The sequence below is a fragment of the Neovison vison genome, chromosome 3 (genome assembly GCF_020171115.1).
Source record: "Neovison vison isolate M4711 chromosome 3, ASM_NN_V1, whole genome shotgun sequence".
Classification (NCBI taxonomy): domain Eukaryota; kingdom Metazoa; phylum Chordata; class Mammalia; order Carnivora; family Mustelidae; genus Neogale; species Neogale vison.
Window position 1 is genome coordinate 233915467 of NC_058093.1, and position 25458 is coordinate 233940924.

Consider the following 25458-nt stretch of genomic DNA (forward strand, 5'->3'; position numbering starts at 1 on the left):
TTTTTCAGTAAAAAAGTGTTGAGTAACTTTAATATTGTATGTAAGTGTAAAATGTAGCTCTAACTGGATTTTTTTTTCCTAACTGGATTTATATAGTTTTTTTAATCCCTCCCATAATGGTAATATACATACTCACTATTGGAAGATGCGGAAAATAAAAAAGAAGAAAAACAGTTACTGGTCCTGTCATCCAAAGATCATTACTTAATTAAACAGCATGTAGGAAAAAAAATGAATTAGTGTTTAGAAATTAGGGACAGTTCTCCACTTGGCAGGGTTATTCACAGAAATTATGTTCTCATTTTTTTATAAAAGAGTGTTTGTGCCAGAGCTACATGTGACTCTTGACCTCTCCCAGAGGGTAGTATTTCAGTAAAGGCCAGCTCTTACTTTTATAGAGGGGTGAGAAAACCAGGGAGGTAAATAGTAACCTCTTTGGGGTTAGATCAAGGGTATATAGCTTAATTGTCATAAACATTAGGTTAACCTCTAAGACCAGAATTCTAGATCTAATCTTATAAATTATAAACCGAAGGAAAAATTCTTAGCTTAAAAGGCCAGTACAAGTAAGCACACATCAAATAGCTAGACTTTAATTGCTGCTATTTTCTTATTTAAATGACAAATTATTAGGTGTTACATAACATTTTCTAATATCTAGAAACTAACAGGAGTCTCAGCTTTAATAGAAGCCCTTAATTCAATAACACTGTAAGAGCCCTGCCCATACTGTCCATAGTTCACTCTAAGTGTGAGCCTGTGATTTGCCTGTTGCTTTTTTCTATTCCGAAAGCATTGCTAACTGCATTTAGCATTTGGGAAACATATGTTGCAGCTCATAAAGGAGTGAAATTACCTTTTCTGTGACTTCACCTTTAACTCTTCAGTTTGTGTGGTGAGAAGGTAGTGATTCCTACCCAAGTCTGTAAGATACCCAAGGTCCCCAGGCCACATTGAGCCAAATGTTCCACATTAAATGTTTGGTATTTAAACAGAAGAGCTAAAGTTAAAGGAAGAACATTTTATTTTAAAAAGGTTAGCTTTAGGGGCACCTGGGTGGCTCAGTCAGTTAAGCATCTGACTCTTGGTTTTAGTTCAGGTCATGACCTTGGGGTCGTGAGTTTGAGCCCTGCATTGGGCTCCGTGCTTAGCTTGGAGTCTGTTTGGGATTCTTTCCCTCTCCCCCTCTCAACTCCTCCCCCTGCTCTAAAATACTCCTCTCTCTAAAATAAAATAAAATCTTAAAAAAAAAAAAGAAGTTTTACTGAGTTTCTTGAGTTTCTTTGCCTTCACACTGTCATTTCCTTAACCTCTTTCCAGCATTTTTCACTGCTTTTTTTTTTTTAAAGATTTTATTTATTTATTTGACAGACAGAGATCACAAGTATACAGAGAGGCAGGCAGAGAAAAAGAGAGGGAAGCAGGCTCCCTGCCGAGCAGAGAGCCCGATGTGGGACTCCGTCCCGGGACCCTGAGATCATGACCTGAGCCGAAGGCATTGGCTTAACCCACTGAGCCACCCATGCACCCTTTCACTGCTTTTTTAAGGCAAGGTAGCTGCCCAGAATAGTCTGGAAGTTACTTTCTCTAGATAATGAAGTATTCTGGGCAGTAGGTATGAATATGTGTGTGTGTGTGTACATTTTAATTTGATTAATTATGAAGTAATTTTGTGTTTACTAAACTGGAAAGGAATAGCTATTTTGTTTGGAATTCTAAAACATAAAATGGACCATTTATTCCTGCGTTGGGGTCCTTATTGGAGTTTTAACTGCCTCAAACAGTTTCATTTCTTTGGCAGAATTTGAGTTTTGCTTATAGGTTCCACTTTAGCACATTTTATTATGGGATTGAACCTTTCTTCCTTTTCATTCTTTCAGCTTCGTTGCCTCAGCTTTGGAGTTATCTGTTCTGCTTAGAGATCTTGAGTTCTTGACGTAGACTTGGTCTCTGGAGAATCAGAAGAAGCAGGTTTCGTTGTGATTAATGCAAAGTGGTTGCTTTGGGGAAACTTTTTGCAATGGGAATATATCACTTGCTTGTTAAAGCAGGAAGAACATCATAATCTATATAATTTCACCTCTAGAGAACTGAAAGGACTGTTAGTCAAAGCAAATTGTACTTTTCTGAATAACTCAACTGTTGAATTTTTTTTTTCCAGTAATCCTTTTTGTTCCCTTTGGGATAATTATTTGCAGATACAACATTTCACAGTCCTGAATCACAGGGGAGTGTTCTTAATGCCCAAATAGTTGAGGCTTCAGCAATGTTGATACAAATATGATCTGTTCTGTTTGATAGATATTAAGCTTATACTCTGATCTCACTTTTCTTTAGTTATAATGCTTCATGTTGTGATGTCTCTAGACAAAGAGTTTGGCTCCGAGAATACTAGATTATAGTATTTGAAGAAGGACCTCTTCATCTGAAAAGAAGCTGGCTATCGTACTGCAATAAATACCACCTCACCAGTGCCTCATTAGATGACTGCTTGCTGCAGAAAATGTAAAACCAGATATCATTATCCCTCCTTATTCAACTCTTGTGATCGAGCCAGATTCTTACTCAGTTTCTCTTCTGGAATTTCAGTTCACTATCAAGTACCCATCCTAGTAGATAGATGTTTTGCTAATGGAAAAACAAACCCTGTAGAGCTGTCTTACTTTATTAGAGTGTGAGGCTCAATGTTAAATGCCTCGAGATCATCAAAGATGCAAGAAATAAAGCTCTTACCTTTGGGTACTATTTAATATTTGAAATTCTGCCAGTCTTTCTTTGGATAAAATAAAATTGCCATTTTTTTCACTGATACCTACATTAAAATTGAAAGTTAGTATTTATTCTCTAGGCATCACTATTTTGTGGAAAATGTTTGCTTTGTAACTAATTGCATGTCAGTCTGAAGATGATTGTAGTAGAAGGGCTTAAGAAGAATAGCAACTTCATGCCCATGGCTAATAATGGAGGACAGTGCTAGAGAGAAACGGGCTTGTTCAAAGTCTTTTTCAGGGTGAGCCTTTTGCAGCTACACAGTTAGGTGACCATAAATAATTGGAAAATTGGGATTTTTAAGGTTCCACAATTTCAGCTTACCGAATCTATTTTCCTTCACTTTTTGGCATAGAACAAAGGTATTAATTAAAATTCTCAGTTTAATAAAAAGTTGAATGATTTTTAAAGTACAGTAAAATTTTGTTTTTAGATGTTTATAACTAAAGCAAAGACAAAAATGTGTTAGAAAAATGAAAATTGGTATTCCTTTAAGAATTTTTTAATAAAAAGATAAGACTTAAATGATGAGAAACATCAGAATTACCCTTTCTCCTTTTCTCTTAAGTCTTCACTTTAGAAAAACAGTCTCTGGGAAGCTTAACCAAAATATTCTGTGAAAAATTATAATTATGTATTTTCTAATTGATTATCTCTGACTTCACAAAACTGGTATTTCCATGCAAATAGTACATAAAGGAATTATCTGCACTCTATAGTCTCCTTTCAGCCTTCTGCTTGGCTATTTCAGATATGTAACCATTATCTTAATCTAATAACGGTTTTAATTGGATTTTGGGGTCAAAGGAAACACTTAAGCTAAAGGTATGCTGACAGAATGCCATTAATGGAGACATAAGATGATTACAGTGAGTTAAAGGAAATAACTTCTATATTCAGTATAAACTCTTGGCATTCAAAGACTTCCCAGTTATAAACTCAGCCTACCTTTTCAGCTTCACCTCTTTTCATCTCTATTCTGTCATTCTGCCAAACTGGATACTCCTTGAACTTAATCAGCTATCATATTTGTGATTGTAATTTGATGTCTAGAGTAAGGTGCATTTCACAAGTGAGCTCTTTGGCCAGGAATTCTCATTCCTAAAATCCCCACTTGAATTTATTACTGTCTGTGCTTTCTTTGACCATGTCGTCTACCCCAGTGGTTTCAGTTCCTGATCTTTGTCAAAGATTTGGTGGCCCCGATTGCCTTCCCAGTTGCAGACTCATAGTTCCTGACTTCATGTAGAACATTTCCCTAAAAATGCCCTCCTGGCACCTAAAACTCCGCATACCGCGAGACAGAATTAAATGTCTTCCAAAGGCATTTCCAGCCCTTTCCCAATTGGGGAATCATCTAATCAGTACTCATTCCTGAAGTCCAGAAATCTACTGATATAAAATACATTGATATCAAGTCCAGGTGTCTTTCTGTATTCATTCCTTTGTATTTCCAGTGATTATTTTATTTTTCTTCTTACCTCTAACCTAAAATTTTGCAGCTGATGCCTGACCTCCAACCTCTTCCCAGCCCATTCTCTCCATTGCTATCAGGATTTTCAAAGTACAGATTGTAGGGGCACCTGGGTGGCTCAGTCGGTTGAGCTTCAGACTCTTGGTTTTGGCTCAGGTCATGATCTCAGGGTCCTGGGATTGAGTCCCCCACAATTGGGTTCACATGCTCAGCAGGGAGTCGGTTTGAGGATTTCCCTCTCCCTCTGCCCCTACCCTGTTTATGCTCTCTTTCTCTAAAATAAGTAAATCTTTTTTTTTTTTTTTTTAATTAAGTTCTTGGGGGCGCCTGGATGGCTCAGTGGGCTAAAGCCTCTGCCTTCAGTTCAGGTCATGATCTCAGGGTTCTGGGATCAAGTCCCGCATCGGGCTCTCTGCTTAGCGGGGAGCCTGCTTCCCCCTCTCTCTCTCTGGCTGCCTCTCTGCCTACTTGTGGTCTCTGTCTGTCAAATAAATAAATAAAATCTTAAAAAAAAATTAAGTTCTTGGATAACAAATCTCGGCCCTCCACAGCTTCAGCTCCTGTCCTGCATTTTTCAGCTTCTCAGCACTTAACCCAAACCCCCAGGCACACCTAATTGCCCTCCACTTGTTTCCTGTTACTATTCTCCCTTGCCTGTGGAAATCGGACTTACCTTGCAGGGCCTAATGTGAATGCTATTTCCTAAGCAAAAGCTTGCTCCATTCCCACAATGCCCCATGAGCATTAACCATTTGCTCTTAACCCCCCACCTCCCATAGCAGCATTTCTGGGAGCTGTTTGTCTAGTTCCTGCACGAGTGAGTAGTCTTTGCCCAGTAGAAGGCGAGCTTCTCATAGGCAGGATGTGTCTCCCTCAGTTCTCTATTTCCTAATATTTACTCTACCCTCCATTTGCTCTTAGAGATGTTCTGATTCTTTGCTGTTTCGTATCTTTGGTATCTTAAGCAATCGCTCCTTTAACAGTTGTTTTCTTTCCCTTTGAAATGTATTCTGAGTGAAATTTCTCTTTGTATCTGGATTAATTCCACTGTTTAAAAGGTGTTCTCCCTTTGTGGATGGAAGTTTTTGCTTGTTCATGAGAGGAAATACTCATTTCCTTGTAGAAATAACCAATATGAATTAAACTAGGTTTCAAATGTACCTGTGGTAGGTTATTCTGGTTTTAGCCTGATTCTAATCCCAAATATGACTCTTCCTCTTACATAACTTGTTCTTTGTAAGTAAATTATTTATGTATACTAAGGCCTTTTTACCCCACAGCTTTATTGAACACTTTATATGCTTTTTGAATCTCCTTTTTTCCCTAAAGAGATTTCACCAGTGGAGCTTTGCATGGTATCTTTTTCCATTAGAAAAGCAAACAGGTGCTTGAAAGGTTGCACTCTATTCTGGGAGAAATCTGATTAATGTTGAAGGGCTGTGTCAGGTCAGACTCTCTAACCTGCTGACAGATTATTTAGTGAGTGCCAGGATCAACTCTCAACGTTATCTCAGATTTTAATGGTTTTCTTGTGAAGGGCATTTGTAGATAAAACCACTTTGTATTTAAAATTAATTGTGGCTCTTAGATCAGACACTGGTTAAAGAGAAATTCTTTTCTCAAGCAGTCAGTAATTTGGAAAGAATGAATGATTCATCAGATGGAATTGCAAGGTTTATAATTGCATTCTGTATTTTAACACAAATTGTTGCATTTAAAATAATGGTGAGGACAAGTTGCTTGGCTGGCTCAGTTGGTGGGGCATGAGGCTCTTGATTGTGAGTTCAAGCCCCACATTGGGTGTAGAAATTACTTAAAAATTAAATCTTTAAAAAATAAAATAAATAATGGTGAGCTCTTACCCCTAATGAAAGGGGTAAAGAACCTCCTATTAAACTACCTTAAATTCTCTTAAGAATTTCCAGATATCCTCAAAACTGCTTGAAAAACAGAAAAAACTAATGCTTCTTCCTGGTAGGGTAGACCTTAGTCATTCCTTACACTTCTCTCTCCCCACCACTGCTACACCCCTGTCCAGTATACCAGTAAGTCCTTCTGTTTCACTGGATCTCAAATCCCTGCATTCTGACTGTACTGCCACCATTTCATGACCAAGCTACTAAGATAGACTCCTGACTCGTCCCATTTTTCTGCTCTTGCTCTCCACACAGCCAGCAGAAGAATCTTCTTTCTTTCTTATTATTATTAGTTCTGTTTAAACTTTGTGTAATGGCAAATTTCAAATATGTAGCACGTCTCATTCCACTTCAATTCCATTCATGGCCAATCTTGTTTTATCCACTCCTCCATCACTCCTCCCCCCTATTTTGCAATAAATCCCAGGCATCATATCATTTTTTTTTAAAGATTTTATTCATTTATTTGACAGAGATCACAAACAGGCAGAGAGGCAGGCAGAGAGAGAGGAAGGGAAGCAGGCTCCCCGCCAAGCAGAAAGCCCAACGCGGGACTTGATCCCAGGACCCCGGGACCACGACCTGAGCCGAAAGCAGAGGCTTTAACCCACTAAGCCACCCAGGCGCCCCGCATCATATCATTTTTTTAAAAGATTTATTTATTTTATTTTATTTATTTTTATTTATTTATTTTTAAAGATTTTATTTATTTATTTGACAGAGAGATCACAAGTAGGCAGAGAGGCAGGCAGAGAGAGAGGAAGGGAAACCGGCTCCCCGCCGAGCAGAGAGAGAATCCAATGTGGGGCTCGATCCCAGGACTCTGGGATCATGACCTGAGTTGAAGGCAGGGGCTTTACCCCACTGAGCCACCCAGGTGCTCCTGGATTTATTTATTTTAGAGCGAGAGTGCAAGTGCCTGGTGAGGGGTTTCTTGCAGAGGGAGAGGGAGAAAAAGTTTAAAACAGACTTCACGTTGAGCACAGAGCCCCACTCAGGGCTCAATTTCACGACCCTCCGATCATGACCAGAGCTGAAACCGAGAGTGGGGTACTTAACCAACTGTGCCACCCAGGTGTCCCCAGACATCATATCATTTAATCAACTGATTTGGAACTGCCCCATAATGAAATTTTGCTTACTGGTTGGCCACAAAAGGTAGGGAAAGTTGCTGCCCCAACAGTGATGTTGTCTGTCACCTTCTTTATACTCTCTGCCCATTATGTTCTCTCATGTTTTTCAGAATATATTCCATTTCTGCTGAGAAATGCCATCACCAGAAAACATGTTTCATGTGTTCCTTTCATGTTAAGCCAGTTTTTTTCTGGGATGCATTATATAGGCATTTTCCTATTTTTGTATCATATAGGTTCTTTAAAATGTGTGTGAAAAAAATTGAATAAAATGTGTATGAAAGTTGAACATATAAAAAATGCAAATATATGTGTAGGGAGGATGTTTAATGCTCAGCAAGCCTTAAAAATGATAAAATCCCTAAATATTTTTATTATGAAATCAATACATGATCATTATAAAATTAGATTTCAAACTATAGAACAGTATGAGGGAAAAAGCTAAAATCTCCGTTTGTCCACAGATCACTTGCGTCTCTTATTTCTAAAACTACCATTAATACTTCTTACAGATCCTTCCAGAAAGGTTCATATATAGTCACTTAAATCCTTAATATTACATATATATATACACACACACATATATATATAGGATCTTTTAGTTCCCTCAGTTTTGTTTTTTTTTTTTTTTAAGGATTTTGTTTATTTGAAAGAGAGAGAGCCTACAAGCAGGCAGAGCAGCAGGCAGAAGGAGAGGGAGGAGTAGGCTCCCCATGGAGCAGGGAGCCTGATGTGGGACTCGATTCCAGGACCCTGGGATCATGACCTGAGCCGAAGGCAGCTGCCCAACTGACTGAGCCAGCCAGGAGCCCCTCCCTCAGTTTGTTAGAATTTGGTAAACAGAAATTGATTTTAATTTGAACAATTAGCTTAGTGTTTTGCAAGGAGTTGAATAGGATATAGTATGATTTTGACTTTGATGTCTTACTGACTTTTTTTTTTTAAGATTTTATTTATTTATTTGACAGACAGAGATCACAAGTGGACAGAGAGGCAAGCCGGGAGTGGGGGAAGCAGGCTCCCCACTGAGCAGAGAGCCCCATGCAGGGCTCCATCCCAGGACCCTGAGATCATGAGCTGAGCCGAAGGCAGAGGTTTAACCACTGAGCCACTGAGGCGCCCCTCTTACTGACTTTTTTGAACACTAGTTTCCTCTTGATGAAGGAGTCTTGTAGGGACTCTGAACTCATCAACAGCTCTAGGGACCCATGAAAATCTCTGTATCATTGCTGTTCAATAGAAATATAGTATGAATCACACATGTCATTTTAAATTTCCTAGTATTTGCATTAGTTAAAAATAAACAGGTAAAAATAATTTTAATCTTTAGCACATTCCATCCAAAATATTTTATACTAAGTTTTTGAAATCCAGTGTGTATTTTATTCTTTGAGGACTTACTAATTTGAATCAGCACCATTTCAAAGGCTCAGTCATCAAGTTCGGTAGTGGCTGTGTATTAGACAGTATAGGCCTGTACAGAAAGGATAGTGGTTGTCTCTGAGGGAGGAGGAAAGAGGATGATGTATGTTCTTAATTTTCTTTCTTTATTTCACAGTTACTGACCAAAATTTGAAGTTAGAGTTTGCTGTTTTTGATATTCTGAATGATTGCCAGCTTTGGCTCTGTTGTATTATCACTAGTTTCAGCACATTTTTAAAAAACCAATTTTCATTCTTATAGAACAAAGATGAGTAATATAAATACTTACACACAAAGATGATAATCCTGCTGAAATTGAACTCTTGGCTAGTAGGCAATGCCACCCTGTGGTAGCTCACGTATTTATTTATCAATATATGAAAGATGAGATTCAAAGAAGAAAATGGGGAATAAGAGTATTAGTGTGTAGTTAAATTTCAACACTTTTCATTCTGAATTTCAGGGTAGATGTATGTACTAGTCTGTAATAAAATGAACTGTTAAGAGGAGACAGGGATAAGAATTTAAGAAGTTGGTAAGAATACTCTTTCAATGTAATTTTTGTTCTGTTTTGTTTTTAGGGGTTGCAGATGGTGTAGGAGGGTGGAGAGACTATGGAGTTGATCCATCCCAGTTCTCAGGGACTTTAATGCGGACGTGTGAACGGTTAGTAAAAGAAGGACGGTTCGTCCCAAGTAATCCCATCGGAATCCTCACCACAAGCTACTGTGAGTTGCTGCAAAATAAAGTACCTTTGCTTGGTAAGTAGATATACTGTGTTTCCCTCAGTAAAGAAGCGCAGGAGATGGTTAACAAAAAAACTAAGAAAACCACTTAGCAGCCCAGCTTTTTTTCTGAACTTCTTTACTCAGCAGAGTTTGATAGAGAAGCTATGAGCTCATCAGAATATATACTACTGCTCCGAGGGAATATAAATAGGTATGGCCATTTTGGAAAACAGTTTGGAATTATGGAATAAAGTTAAATGTAAAAAGGTAGTATGCCCTAGCAATTCCACTTCTGGGTCTACACCTTAGAGAAACTCTTGCACATCTGTATATTAAGAGATAGGTATAAGAATGTTCATGGTAACATTGCTTATAATAGCAGAAAACTGAGAACAACCTAAAAGTCCACTTACTGTAGAAGAATGCATTTTAAAAAGGAACAGCTTGGGGTGCTAGTGGCTCAGTCAGTTAAGCATCTGTCTTCTGTTCAGGTCATGATCTCAGGGTCCTGGGATTGAGCCCCGTGTCGGGCTTCCTGTTCAGTGGAGAGTTTGCTTCTCTCTTTCTGCTCCTCCCCACAGCTTGTGTTCTTTCTCTCTCTCTCTCTCTCAAATACAGAAAGAAAAGGAACAACTTAAAGCTGCATTCAATACTCAGGAACATGTTGTTGAGGGAAAATAGAACATTACAGAGTACCACCCAACAGTCTGATTCCATATTTCAAATTCAAAAACATAAAAAAGTAAAACCATTTTGTTCAGGGACTCCAAAATAGGATAAAAGAAGAAAGAAAAGTAAGTGATTGTATAATTCAGGATAGTGGTTCTCTCCAGGGGTGGAAGAAAGGGAATGGGATCTGGTATGTAAAATTAAGTTGGGGAGTTCAAGTTGCAGATCGGCACCCCAGACTGCTAGCAGGTAGCTTTTGGATTAGTCTGTGAAATAGCATGGCACAAAATAAATCCCCATTAATCTTGTACTAGACAACTTCCAGGGCGCCTGGGTGGCTCAGTTGTTAAACGTCTGCCTTCGGCTCAGGTCATGATCCCAGGGTCCCGGGATCGAGTCCCACATCAGGCTCCTTGCTCAGCAGAAGGCCTGCTTCTCCCTCTCCCGCTCCTGTGTTCCCTCTCTTGCTGTCTCTGTCAAATAAATAAATAAAATCTAAAAAAAAAAAAAACCTTAACAAATACCTAGTGTGTGTTTATCTGGTATGCTAATGGAGCATCTTTTGGCCAAGCTTCTACATTTGTTTGTTAAATGGTTTCCTGGGAACTTACCCAACAACTTACCCAGCCTTCTGAGCAAGCTTTCAGAAGGGTGTTATTAAGTTTCTGCTAGTTGCCAGGATCTTTCTGGTTACTAGAAGTAGCCTCCCCGCCGAGTCACTGTCCATATTAAAAATCAACCTCTTTTCAGTGTTAATGGAGTTCTCCACGTTGTAAAATTTTGCCTTCAATTTAAATCTTTTATAAGAAGGGGTTCTTTTCATCACGCTGCCATCTTCTGTCTTTGTGCTGTGACTAATCAGCTTGTTTTCCTTCTATCTGAAGAGAAACCTTGTCTTGAGGTTTCAATATACCGCTTTGTCTTAATCCGCTATTTTGGACATGCAATCTGGAGCTTGCCTGGCACAGTGAAACATCCTAGATTCTGTTTCTAGCACCTCTCTGTCAACTTGCCATATGACTTTGGGCAAACTACTTAACTTCTGACCCTTTTGCTTCGTTTGTTAAATGGAGAGAGCTTTTTTTGTGAAAAGGAGCGGCTCAAAGCTCCATGCAATACTCAGAAACATGTTGAGGGAAAGGGGACATTGCAGAATACTATCTGATAGTCTGACATCTAACAAAGAGCCTATAGATACAGATTCCAGGTCCCAATTCCTGCCTGTTCCCGTGAGTCCTCTGCCAACATCCCCCTATCCATTTACTATGACTTAGAATAAGCAGTGCCCTGATTTTGCACTTTGAAAGCTTCGGGGTTTTTTGTTGTGTTTCTTCCTTATCCCTCCTTCCTTTCCTGTTTACTGTCATATAGCTTGAAGATCTTAAAATTAATTTAAGGACTTATTAGAAGTTTTCTTACACTGAATATTATAATCACTTTTCTCATAAAAGACATGTTGAAATAATCCTTCATTACTATGTTTGACACATAGACACTTCTCTCACCTAATCTATGTACATACCTCTAAGCTTTTGTAACTAAGTTCAAGCATTTTTTGGCAAAGACAGCCTACTGAATTTTACTGAACCTCAGATATAATTGCAAATAATGATAACTTTACAAGATTAGGTAATCCTTTTTTTTTTTTTTTTTTAAAGATTTTATTTATTTATTTGACAGAGACAGATCACAAGTAGGCAGAGAGGCAGGCAGAGAGAGAGGGAGGAAGAGCAGGCTCCCTGCCGAGCAGAGAGCCCGATGCGGGACTCGATCCCAGGACCCTGAGATCATGACCTGAGCCGAAGGCAGCGGCTTAACCCACTGAGCCACCCAGGCGCCCCAGGTAATCCTTTTTTTAAAAAAAAGATTTTATTTTATTTATTTGACAGAGAGAGAGATAGCAAGAGAGGGAACACAAGCAGGGGGAGTGGGAGAGGGAGAAGCAGACTTCCCACTGAGCAGGGAGTCTGATGTGGGGCTTGACCCCAGCACCCTGGAATCATGACCTCAGGTGAAGGCAGACACTTTAAAAACTGAGCCACGGAGGCATCCAATCCTTTTTCTTTTTTAATCCAGTAATTGCTAAAAAGCCTGTAACACAGTCCAATATAAAGGTCAAACACCTGTTTCTTGAGAATTTCTAGCTGCTTTTAGATCTGGGTTGACATTACAGGCTAATTGTTAATATGTATTTCCTGAGAAACTCTTAGGTGGAGTTAAGTCTTAGGGAACCAGCATATCTTAAGAATTTGAGGGGTCAGGGGCGCCTGAGTGGCTCAGTGGGTTAAGCCGCTGCCTTCGGCTCAGGTCATGATCTCAGAGTCCTGGGATCGAGTCCCGCATCGGGCTCTCTGCTCAGCAGGGAGCCTGCTTCCCTCTCTCACTCTCTGCCTGCCTCTCCATCTACTTGTGATTTCTCTCTGTCAAATAAATAAAATCTTTTAAAAAATAAAAAAAAATTTTAAAAAAAAGAATTTGAGGGGTCAGTCCTAATAAGGTTCTTTCTTTGCTGCACAGAATGTTTCGTAGTAGTTTACAAAATTAGGGGATATATATTATTAGGATAAAAATATTTCCGTCTTAGCATGAATGATTTGTTTGGGTGCCCGTCTGGGTTTGTCAGTGGTCTGAACATGAGATGCTGTTGTTCTCAGCACTTCTTTTCTTCTTTTCCTGCTTGTTCCTCTCCAAATACATACAAATAATGAGCTCTTCTCCCAGTCTTAGGTTCTCAGGGCCTGAGCCATGTGCACACATCAGTTATATGAAGAGGCAGAGGAGGAGTATATACTCCAAGCCTACATGATTCTGTAAGGCTGCGCTTGTCTTCTTTGGTGCTGCTTTGCATATTAAAGCTCTGTCACTCATAAGGACCATTTTGACTCTAACTCAGCGGATGACAGCCACTGGGGTAGCAAAATGATAGCCTGGGTCTGTCAGTGAGTAATAATGAGTCAACACGAGTCCTTCCTGCCCCAGGATTTTCAAGGCTCTACTACTCATCTGTCATTTTTCCTTCTCAGATTAATCCCATCAGCTTTCAGAAGATCTTTTGTGTGGTGATTCTGTTGAAGTGTGCACTGAGTTAAGGAGGAAGGGTAATTGGTGATCTTAACTGTACCATAAGCTGTGCAGTAGGTTATCTGGCAGCACTGCCAGTTAGTTACAGCGCCTTTTCCTCTGACGTTTGATGGATGGAGACTAGATAGCTTAGCGTTAGGGCGTCAGGTTAGATAACAAGGAAATGGAATTTCTGAACATTATGATGAGATAAATGCTTAAATTTAAGGTTTTTTATATTAAGTTATACATTTTCATCATACATCCTTCATCAAGGAAAAATATCAGAAATTAAATTATCCATAATCCCACCCAGAAAACTATTATTATTTTAGTGATTATGCACCTTAATTTTTTTCTGTGTATGTTTCTGTGTAGAATAATGGTAATAGGAATTGTGAATATACTGTGTGCTTACAGCAGCCGCATGAGGTAGGTTCTTTTGCTTTTATTTCCTATTTTGTTAGGAAAAAACTGGCATAGAGAGAATAAGTGACTTTCCTACAGTCACACAGCTAGAAAACAATGGGACCGTGGGATTTAACACAGCTGGCTCCATAGCCTGTTTCTTTTGTTTTGCTTTTAACCGTCATCTTAACAGTTTAGCTTTTGCCTACTATTGGTTTATTTTTTAATTACATTAAATTTCACTTTTTTGATGTATAATTTAAGTTTGATAACATTTTTTATTGAAGGAGACTTAAATACTTAAAATCTTAAATACTAGCTTGAAATCTACTTGTTTCACTTATCTTTCATTTTCAAATATATTTCTCTAATAATCCTAAGTGGCCACCAAATAGCTAACACTGTGTGATATAAGTGTTCGATATGATTTAACTAATTTTATCCTCACAACACTAAGAGGTAGTTATGGTCTCCCTATTTTGTAAATGAGGAAACAGGTCCAAAGAGGTTAAGTAATTTGTCCAGGTCACACAGCTAGTAAGTAAAAGAGCCAGCATTCAGAGGCAGGGAGGCTGACTGCAGAGGTCTGTACTCCTAAGTATTATATGACAACGTATAGCTTTCTACTCTATGGATGTACTGCAATTTATTTAGCTGATTCCTTAATTTTAGGAGTGAGGTTGTTTTCAGTTCTTGATCTTTTGATCTTAAACAGTGTTTCTGTACTTATTTTGTTTACATCTCTAGTTGTTTCTTAGGAATTGCTAAATCAAAGGGTAAGCATATTTTTTAAGGTTATGTTGTCGTTTAGAAAGTTGTGCCGTTTAGAAACCTGGGTGGCCCAGTGATTTAAGCCTCTGCCTTTGGCTCAGGTCACGATCCCAGGGTCTTGGGATTGAGCCCCGCATCGGGCACTCTGCTCAGCAGGGAGCCTGCTTCACCCACTCTCTCTGCCTGCCTCTCTGTCTACTTGTGATCTCTCTCTCTGTGTCAAATAAATAAATAAAATCTTTAAAAAAAAAGAAAAGAAAAAAAAGTTGTGTAGTTTAACTATGTTGTCACCATGGAATAAGAATGACCATGTTCCCTGCATTCTTGCCAATACCATGTGGTATCTTTTTTTGACTCTTACTAAACTAATGGGCAAAATGGCTACTAGTGCGATAATGATTTTTTCATATATTTACAGATTGTTTATAGTTACTTCATGGTGAATTGTTTATTTTTCTATTTTGCCTTTTTTTTTCCCTGTATGTATAGGTTTAAATTTTAGTGCTTGAAAGTAGTGTTGCAGGTTGTACATCAGCTTTTCAGTCTCAGGAAGGTCACGTGAGCTGTGGGCTGCAAAGGTACACAGAGCTTTTTGCTCTCTGTGTGGAATGTGGTCTCTTCCCTCTAACATTAATAGTCTCTGTAAATTGAACAGGATGATTGCACAGGCTACCTGGGAGAATTGGTTTTGTCAATTCGTAGTGACTCAGTCTCCAGTGAAGGTTCTTCATGACCTCAATAGATGGAAGTCTGGTTAAAAATTGTAGTTATGTGCCCTGTCTTAAATTTCATTGAATTTCATGGAGAAGGCTTCCTGCCAATGACTAATGAGAAATGTCAAGAAAACATAGCATTCATATTCTGGCATTTAAGTATTAAAACTTAATATCTCAACAACATGCTTTTGAGCATTTGGCATAGATTATAGTACTACTGAAATGAAATAGTGTGATTAAATACCAGCCATTTTTATTGTTTTCTATCTCTGCAAACGGAAGAATTCAGATTTCAGGGGCCTGCTTCCTATATGTAATATAAATCCCTTTTTCTTTCCCCATCATATTGACGCTGATCAGGTTACTATTGCTAGTTGTTAGAGGTACCAGCATGACTAAGATAAGCAAAGGAGGTTCCAATGTGGCTTTTTGAGGTGATGGGATAAAAAATGTGGATGCAAAGATAGCCTTGGAAGAAAAAATAAATGGAGATCATTTTTGGTTCTAGGTAGCAGTACTGCCTGCATCGTGGTGCTGGACAGAACTAGTCACCGCTTACACACAGCAAACCTGGGTGATTCAGGCTTTCTGGTTGTCAGGGGTGGTGAGGTTGTGCACCGATCAGATGAGCAGCAGCATTACTTCAACACTCCATTCCAGCTCTCAATTGCACCACCTGAAGCCGAAGGAGTCGTCCTGAGTGACAGGTAATCTCCCCTCTTGGCCATTATGAGTGAGTGGGGCATGGCTGCTCCTCCTCCTGTCCCCTTTAACTACAGTAGAGATAGGCATTTTCAGTTGTCATGTACAATAAGAAGGTCCAAAGAGAATATTCTCCTCAAAAGGACCTCTTAGTTTGACTTCAGAAGATATTTTGCTGGCTCTTGCAGCCAAGTTGAATTCAAATAAACACCCAATAATTTGACAAGACTGAAAACACTCTTCAAGCTTATAGAGTATCAGTTTTTCATACCAAGACCAACATGGTACATATGGTTATAGTTGTTAAATTGTGCTGGAGAAATGAGTCATTGTCCATGCATGTCACCACCTGTACAAGATTTTGCATATGTTAGGGAAAAGTTCAAACAGACCTCTGCTTTATTTATCAGAACAACTTCCTGATTCTCGGGGCCTTCTATTATATGCATCAAATAGAACTTTTAAATTGTCAAGACCTTTCCAAGACAATAACTACTTTTTTTTAATCAACTTTTACAGTTTATTTTTTCTAAGAAGAAAATACAGAGTGAGGCTAAGCAGTTTCAGATTCCTCTGCCTGTAACAATTTTATAGGACCTGGCACAAACACTGCTGGTGATTCATAAATGTTGTTAAATGGGTAATGAACCTTTTGTAAAAATAGAAGTAGTCTTGCAAGTGTCTATTGTCTCTACTTAATAGTTCTCATTAAGCCAGATCTTGAGTACAAACTAAGATAAAATGATTATTACTGCCATTTTTAAACTGAAATAAGTATATTATATAATTAGTTATTCAGGATTGTCCATCTAAAGTCTATTGCTGACTCCTAGCTAGAGGGAAGCATTTTTTACTGTCAGATTAGGTATGTTACCATAATTGGAACAATAATTCATTATAGGCCCTTCTCCAGTTGGCTGTAGTATATATCTATCCATATTAGCTACATTGGAGTGAGGAGAAAGCAAAAGCCCAAGGGCTTGGTAGATAGCAACAGTTGTAGAGAGCAGTGTTTTAATTTTCTTTTATTTGATTCTTGTTTTGACGTCTAAGTGCTAGAGCTGCTCTGCCGTATCTCACACCCTATCTTTGGGACTGTGTGGTTAGGGCAGCACTCTGCCTGGCCTTCCAACGAGGTGGAGGTTGCTTCCCCTGGAGCCCACAGACAGCTTGCTAGCATGTGACTTCAGCTCGTGTTTCAGTGCAGTCAAAAGTTTCCAGCAGCACAGTATGTTCAATCAAAATGGGCAAAACTGCAGCTGGCGGAACACCAAGCTCATGGGTGGGAGTGTTGGGAGAAGAGGACGAACTGTCCAATGGTAGTGAGTCTCGCACAGGCAGGATCGCAGAGGACACTCCTGAGGAAGAAAAACCTCAGCATAAAATAGAGCTTTGCTGCCAACCTGGTCATTAATCTCAACTTCTAGAATCTGATTTGTATCCAAAGTCTGAGCAACTGTGAAGTGTCTTGTATTGTTTTTCATTATTCCACAGAGGGAATCGACCTGGTTTCCACCAGTTTTAGTCTCTTTTCCCCTGCTGCATGAAAGTATTTACTTTCTTTTTTACTTAGTTCCTCTTATCTGTAAAATAGAATTTTAACCTTAATTTACAGGTTTTCCTTTAGTAGCCTTTTCTATAAAGTGTTTTGTGGTGTAAATGTGTAAGTGGAAGTTCCTGGCCAAAGCCCATCACAGCACTGTTAAACGTGCCCCTTCTTTGCCCAGTCAGGAGAGGATGAACCTGAAATTTTCTCAGTGTACTTTGTGTAAATCCCCAGCAGGCATTGGTGGGCTGTTTGTTTTTACGTTTTCTCTTCACATATTTTATAACATGTCAGTGACACAAGTTTTGGGGTCTTTCTGTCAAACTTAGGGAGCTTTGGTTCTGGCTCCTCCTTTCTGGGTCAGTGTATAAATTTTTTCTTTGCACTTGTTCCCTAATTACAGGTTAAGGCAGACTTTTAGGCATTTCACCATTCCCTCACTTTGGAGGCTTGGATTCAGTGAAGCTGGCCTCTGGAAATGGCTGGGAACCAGCCTTTGAGAGGGCCCTTAATTCTTTGACTGTATGATCTTTTCTCCCCACTGGGTGTACATCCCCTATACCCAGTTCTTGTATGTTTTCATCAGGTGTTATCAGAAAAAAAGCCTTCCTTCTATCCTTTGTTTTATGCAAAAAATCTACCTCCTATCCCATCCCAACACAGTTTCTCTCCTCAGAGACAGCCACTATTATCTGTTTACTTGTGTCCTTCCAGATTTATTCTCTGCATATAGAAGCAGCTGTATCTATGGGTGTTCCCCCTGCTCCCCCGCCAAACACACCCACACACCACTGTCTGTACGTTCCTTCCTTCATTAGTAATATATTAAGGAGATCCCAGCCACCCCACCCCACCCCCATTTGGAGGGTTAGTTACTTTGTTTCTTCATTTATTAGATATTTCTTGAAGACCTGCTATGTGCCAGACACACTAATAATTAAATACTTACTGTGGTGAGCACTCTTTAAGCTCTGAGAGACACACAGTTCTTACTCTGCCTTACTAGTCCCTAGTAGTCCATACCCGTATGGACAACTTGCTAGCATGTACGGAATAACATTGTAGTAAGAAATACCATTGTAGGTATTTCGTGTGAATTAATTCTTTTGGGATTTGCACGTTCTTATCCATAGCGCTCTGTTGTTCCACTATACTCAGCCTCCTGAGAGCCAGAGTCAAGCCTGCAGGGAACTGATGAGTAGAAAGTGAGTAAGAGGATGGAATTTGGCTATAAAGATTTAGGAAATAAAGACTCATTTCTACTAGGATTTTGAATGTTAGTTCTGACTCAGAAAAGAACCCTTTCTTTTAAACCATCTGTGACTAATCATCAAACTCAGTTTTACTTGGTAGAGTCAGTTAAGCTTTTGAAATAGTTATATCAGATTTTTCAATTAATTTTTTTCAAGGTTAGGAATTTCAAAATGGTTTTTATTATTGATTCTGTTATTATAAATTAGTTTTTCTAAAAGGCTCATTGCATTGTAACATAGTGCCTGTTGAAAACTTGGAACCTTATCTCTGAAGGCCTCTCGTAACTTTGCCCCTACCCTGTCCTTGTCACAGCCCGGATGCTGCTGATAGCACATCTTTTGATGTCCAGTTAGGAGACATTATTCTGACGGCAACAGATGGACTTTTTGACAACATGCCTGATTATATGATTCTTCAGGAGCTAAAAAAATTAAAGGTAATTAACTCACAGGTTGGTTGATGGGAACAATGGCCCTCTCTGGGCAGCTAAGTTTTACTGGTCCAATTGTATTATCTCTTTTTGTAGTTTCGGAAAAAGCTGTATTGCAAATTGAGGAAGACAGTGGTTCTGGTCTTTCAAGCAATTGTAAGGCGAAATATTCAAAATTGGAGAACTTGAGGGAAAAAGAGGTTTCTCACCCACACCTTTAGTAAAGTGGTAAAGGCTGGAAAGCCCAGATGAGAAATTTCTTGTATTTTTAATGGTGTTAGCTCCTGGATGCCTTAATCCTCTTATTCTTTTAACAAACCCGGCAGGTGTTAAAGTTGGGAAAGACAGGAAATCCCGGTACTAGAGCCAGATGAGGGCAGCAGGCAGCTAGGGGCCTTAATATGACCTGAGCTGTCAGCAGTAACGAAACAGTTCAGATTTGGCCCATACAGAAAGTGGAAGGAAGTGAAAACCAGTTTTTCCATATTTTCCTGGCTTTGAAAAAGTACTAACTCTGGGGGAAGTTAGTCTTTTCCTATGTTCTTAACACTAAGCAGTATTGACTGTGAGTAAGTTTCTAAACTTTTTAAGCAGTATTTTCCTCACCTTTAAAATGGGGGGTGGTACCAAAGGTCCTACTTTATAGAGTTGTGGTGAGGATTACCTAAGACCATGTGTACAAAATCCTTAGTGCTGTGCCCCATCTGTGGGGTGCAGTAAAGGTCAGGTGCTTAGATGGTGCTAGCACTGTGCTCTGTGTGGTGAGGGGGGAGTAGCAGAAGCGTCACATTCCCTCCCCATATGGAACTTATGTTTCTAGTGGAGGAAGACAGATAATACAAAGAAAGAAATATATGATAAATGTTGGTGGTAGATAAGAAAAATAAAGCAGGGTAAAGGAATAGAGAATAAAGAGGGCTACTCTTTTTAGAAAGATTTGTCAGAGAAGGCCTCTTCGAGGAGGGGACATTGAAGCAGAGGCCTTTTATTATTTATACTGAACCTATTCCAAATCTTAGAATGGTCGAGCTAAAATGGACCTTGTCTCCCATCCCCATTTTACAGATGAGGAAGTTGAAGCAGCAAGGATAAGGGTATGACTCAAGATTACACAGCTAACCAAGACTCTTTCATCATGATATAAAATTCTAAAGGTATTTTCAGTAGGACAACTGGCAGCTCTTACTTGGAGAGCAAACCGTGGTTGGCCAGGGTTGCATTCCTAAGCAAGGAATCTTTTGAGGTCAACCTAAAGTGCTATCAAAATCTGCCTTTTTAGTCCCGTCCAATTTTAGCAAGAATACCTTAAGAATTCCAAATGAGAAAAACAGCAAAAATGAAAATCCAGACCTTAGAGCCCAAGGCCACCCTAGCAAAGGGTGACATCTGGTTGACATCTTGTGCAGACTCACTAGTGGTCCTGTTCATTTTACTGAAGATGCAATGTTGTAAAGTCTTCTCTAACTGAGATAAAACTTAAATGGTGGAAACTGTGGTTAGATAAATGTTACTGTCTCAAAAAGTGATATTTGCAAGTAGTACACTTGCATGCCGAAATCATGTGAGGCATCATGGTAAAAATAACTCCATCATCCTTTCATCTTAGAATTCAAATTATGAAAGTATACAGCAGACGGCAAGAAGCATTGCTGAGCAAGCCCATGAGCTGGCCTATGACCCAAATTATATGTCACCTTTTGCACAGTTTGCATGTGACAACGGATTGAATGTGAGAGGTAAGCATTCTTTAGGAAGGTCATAGGGACTGATTGGGGACATAGTGGGATGGGAGCATTCTTGGCTGTGGGGTGAGGTAAACTCGAGCACTGGGATGAGACTGGTGAGGTGTCCTTTTCCAGCTGTGAGCCCATGGCTTTGAGCAAGGTCAGCAGGCCCTGACACTGGAGGTCAAGAGCAAGTGCATGTCATCATGTCTTCCCCACCGAGGATATCCTCCAGAACTGTACTTTTTTGGCTGTGGAGGCGGGCAAAACCTGAAGCCCTTGATTGCCACCACAGCACTGCTTGGACCTGAGCCCAGAAGGCCTCCAAGTCCTCCTAGAGGCCCTGGACATTCCTAACAGTTTAACATTCTGCCCTTCACGGGTCTGACATTTCACTTCTTCCTTCCCTCTGGCTTTGTGGGACTCGTTGACAATATTTGCCTGCCAAATTACCACAGCAGATTTTGAAGAGGGAAGCAATGTTAAACTGTCCTTGCCTAAAGAATCCTTCTATCTACTGAACAATATGTAACTTTGGGAACTGGCATGTAGCTCAGTCTTAGGGCTGGGATGACATGTTGGTGCTGCTATATCAGAACTCATGGATTTGGTCAGTTTCTTGCTGATACAATATTATGACATGTAAAGCATTTCTTAGCCCTCCAGGAAGTATTAAAATAGAAAAAAGCACATGCCATAGCTGTTTGGCAGATTAGAATACAAGACTATTCCTAGTTTCAAAACATTAGATATGTTTGTCCAAATTAGGATTGTGAGTAGAAGCATGTAACTTTCTCGTCAGGCAGAATTTATCTTAACCAGATTTTGTCTTTACTGTGATTGCTATAAACAGAGGATGTGGTGGCCATTTTAATTAGAGCGCCTGTTGTAAAGAAGCAGTGAAGGTTTTTGTTTTTTAAAAAAACAGAACAAAAACTTCAATTGAGTTACATGTAATTTTTTAAAAACAATTCTCTTTATCAAGTGTTTTCTTTCTTCACTGGAACATAACCAAACCTGCCTGAATTGCAAGCATTTGTCTTTTAGTACTTTCTTAGGCTTATATTTTTAATTGACTTTTCCTTTTAAGATCTGTGAAGACATTTTCATTTTCCTTTTAGGTGGAAAGCCTGATGACATCACCGTCCTTCTTTCAATAGTGGCTGAGTATACAGACTGACTCGCCTAGGTGTCAACTCTGGCCTTTCCTTTCATCTTCCCAAATTCTCCCCTGCCATGTGTGCTGATCCTGCTGGCAGGACTGTTTCTTTGCCACTGATCTTGATGGCCAGTGATGTAAGCCTTTGCCTGTCTTTCTGAGACCTGGTTGAGATCTTTGTGGAAAACCACTACTGTCGTTCACTAGCTTGTATCTGCCAGCAACTTTGAAGAGAATCAAGATTTGAAGATTGACCTTCACTGCTTACTGTCCTTTCTATGATGGAATGAAGGTTTTCAATGCCAGAATGGCTATTATGTTTTAAAAATGGTTTAAGTATTGAAAATGAGTGATGTTAGTGAAGTGAATTCAAAATTTACAGTGTGTAAAAGGGATTTTAAAAGTCTAACACAAATTGTATGTTATGGTACATCTACTAGAAACATACATTATCATCAAAAGAAATGTTACACGTGTACTATACAGTCTTTGTTATGATGATTGGTGTGGCTTTATGTTTTCATTATAAACTCCTATTTTTCAGGGGCTTATAATTCTGCTCTAAAACATTGCTCTGGATTATGAAATCATTATCCCAGGAGCTTTTTCATTAAAAATTGGAAGAAAAATTTAGTTCAGTTCTAAGGATGCAAATGTTTTTCTGGTTTTTAAAAGATGCTTAATTGTGCTCCTATGAGGAAAGTTCCGGCAGTTTATTGATTAGTCCAAATTATAGGCTTGTGGCCCCAAGGCCGCCTCCTATGCAGGAGGCCTTGGGGAGCCTCCCTACCAGATTTTTTCAATGGAAATATTACCCAAGATTATAAAACACCTCAAAGCCTAGGAATTTTAATGTTATGGCTGAAATTCCTCCCAGCTTTCTGATAGGAGATCCCTATGTGGGAGCTCTAGGCCCACAGGCCTGATAGGTTGAGAGTGGACAGCTTTAACTTTGAATCTGGTTGGGTTTTGATGTTCATGCTACTCATAGTCTCCCTCTCAGACCTTTCATTACTAGCCTTGCTTTCCGTAGAGCATGCACCAAATTCAGGGAGTCCGTGTGAAAAGAGTACTGTGGGCAGTGGCAGCAGCACAAGAGCCCACGAGGAAAACTCCCGGTGATGATCTGACATTTGCATTTGCCCTACACAGAAATTTAGGGGTCCGAATCAAGCTTAATGTTTACAGTTTCCGAATAGCCATCTTGCAGTGTATAGTTTCCTTATAAAACTACCCTGCATTCAGTTTTCCCTTTATCTGCAAGCTCAAACTTATTTTTAAGGTTTATGTACAAGTCAACTGCTGTAAAGATATATATTTTTGGGTCAGTTTTTTTCCTTCATTAACTTGGTGGTAGAAAAATATATATACTTAGAAATCCTTAAATTAAAGCCATGTTTTATATATAAGTCAGGTAACATTGGTGTATAGATGAGAATGCAATTAAACCTGATGAGGATCTACTGGAGGAGAATACGGAAAGTGTCTTTCTCTAAAGGAGATACTTATTCCCTGGTTTATTGCATTAAAACTTATGTTTGAGGTTACCTCAACTTGTTTTAAAAGATTTTGTTTTGTGAATTTGTACTGTATATTTGAGTAACTGTCAAGCTTTTGTTTTATTTAAAATTGTTTAACATGTACCATGTACATGTCATTACTATATTTCAATGCATCATGCTTGTAACAGGCATTTCATTTATAATAAGAATGAGTTATTCATTTGTAAGCCGTTCAGTAATTTATCTACTATTCCTAAATTGGCATAATGTTAGATATCTATTTTGAATCACCTTTAATTACATGTCAGAATGCCTTAACTACCCTAACTTGACAAAACAGAATTCTTTGGTAGAAGAGATAGGGGACTGGGCAGGGAGGGCTGGGTGGAGTTACATTCTGTTTAAATAAAGAGTACCCATCGTGCTGCGATAAAACATGGAAGCGTGAGTGGCAAGTGGCGGGGTATTTATTTTGCACAAACTGTTTGCAGTCTCTGTGTATTTAAAAAGTAAAGAAAGTTGCATCCAGAAGGGTTTTGTTAGAAGGAATACATTTATATTTGGGCTGACAATTTCAGTTCTTTTGTTTGGGTTTTTAATTATTTCTGGTCAGAGGTATGTAGCCTTATGATCTGGATATATTTTGCATTAATTTTCCAATGCCTACATTTAATTCCTTGTAAGAGCGGTGCTGGTCAAGTCACTGGCTTTTCTCTGCTCTCATTTAACCCATCAAACACAATCTTTATAAAGCTAGATTGGTGATGTTTTACACGACTCATTTAATCAACTTCGTCTTTTTTGAGAAATGACCATTAGAAATCGACAATGTTGGTGTCAGTGATATGAAAATAGTTGGAAAAGAATTTGAGTTTCACAATGGAGCTGACTTTGGACCTGGCCTATAGATTAGTGACACAGAATATTTTCTCTCTTTTCTTTTTGCCCTGTCCTTTGTGTGTGACACAATTAATTTTATGACTGCCAGGGAGTGGTGGGGGGGGTGATCAGTTGGAGTGCTGCTTAACAAGTAACACTCCTTCCACTCCCACTAGTTAGAGGCTCTTCTGGACCCATACTGGAATTTTCCAGGTCACAGAACCCAAGTCTCTGTGGGGTGTGACTGCGATATACCACTTGGTGGGTCTGATTCTGAACTTGAAGTGTGTTAATTGCATTTTAAATCAAGCAGAATAAAACACACACATTTGCCTCATGTAATGGACTTTTATAACAAAGAGAATTTGGATTTCTAATTTACAAATGGCAAATTATCCCTCTCTGGATGCACCAAAGACCAGTAAAGTTTATAGCTTTTCCATCTATATTTATAAAGCAATACTGTATTATAAAAATCAATATTTTTATCACATGCTTGAAATTTTTATTTTATTCTGTTCTAAAATGTGCACTCTAAACATATCAGAACCTTATTTCTTCCTGTGAACTTAAGCTGCCTGCGCACAAAAAAAATTCACTGAATGGATAATGCAGTAGAGTCCATTAGGCTCTTAAAAACTGAAAGAAGAAATGGGGGTAGGGGAAACAAGTTATTTGTCCTGAATTACTGTACTGGCTTGACATGGTTGATAGGTACTAAATCACAAAAGAATCCATTCCAGGTATGCAGGTGGGCTGTGTCTAGAGTAGAAACTAGATTTCAAGCTTTGCATGATAGGAGAGTGTCCTCTTCTATCAGCTACATTTGTTCCAGATAGAACAGTCGCCTTCAGGACCACCTTTAGTACCACCAACCTACCACATCGAGTAACAAGGCAGAATTGTGGGAATTCACGGAGTCAGTTTTGAGCATTTTGGAGATTGTAAACAAGATTGGCTAGAACTGTAAATGTTTGTACTTTTGAATAAGTTCATGGTTCCTTGTCACCTTATACCAGCTATCTTTGTTAGAAGCTACAGCATCCAATTTCCCTAGAAACTATCACATTTTTGCAGTTAACAAATTTCACAAGATCAAAAAAATCCCCCAAATCTGCTTATAAAATTGAAAATATGAAGCAGAAAAGCATTTGGATTCTATTCATTTAAAAAAATTCTTTGCAAAATTGAATTTC

General features: G+C 39.0%; 1 protein-coding gene across 1 annotated transcript in view; it reads left to right on the forward strand.

Annotated features, from left to right (window-relative positions):
• The window catches only part of PPTC7 (protein phosphatase targeting COQ7), a 37603-nt gene extending 14409 nt beyond the window's left edge, over nt 1-23194 (forward strand). The window contains exons 2-6 of the mRNA XM_044244289.1: nt 9296-9475; nt 15575-15773; nt 18881-19004; nt 20605-20734; nt 21844-23194. Coding sequence (XP_044100224.1) covers nt 9296-9475; nt 15575-15773; nt 18881-19004; nt 20605-20734; nt 21844-21902 — 692 coding nt within the window. The 3' untranslated portion in view covers nt 21903-23194. The remainder of the gene's footprint in view (nt 1-9295; nt 9476-15574; nt 15774-18880; nt 19005-20604; nt 20735-21843) is intronic.
• Nucleotides 23195-25458: the final 2264 nt, after the last annotated feature.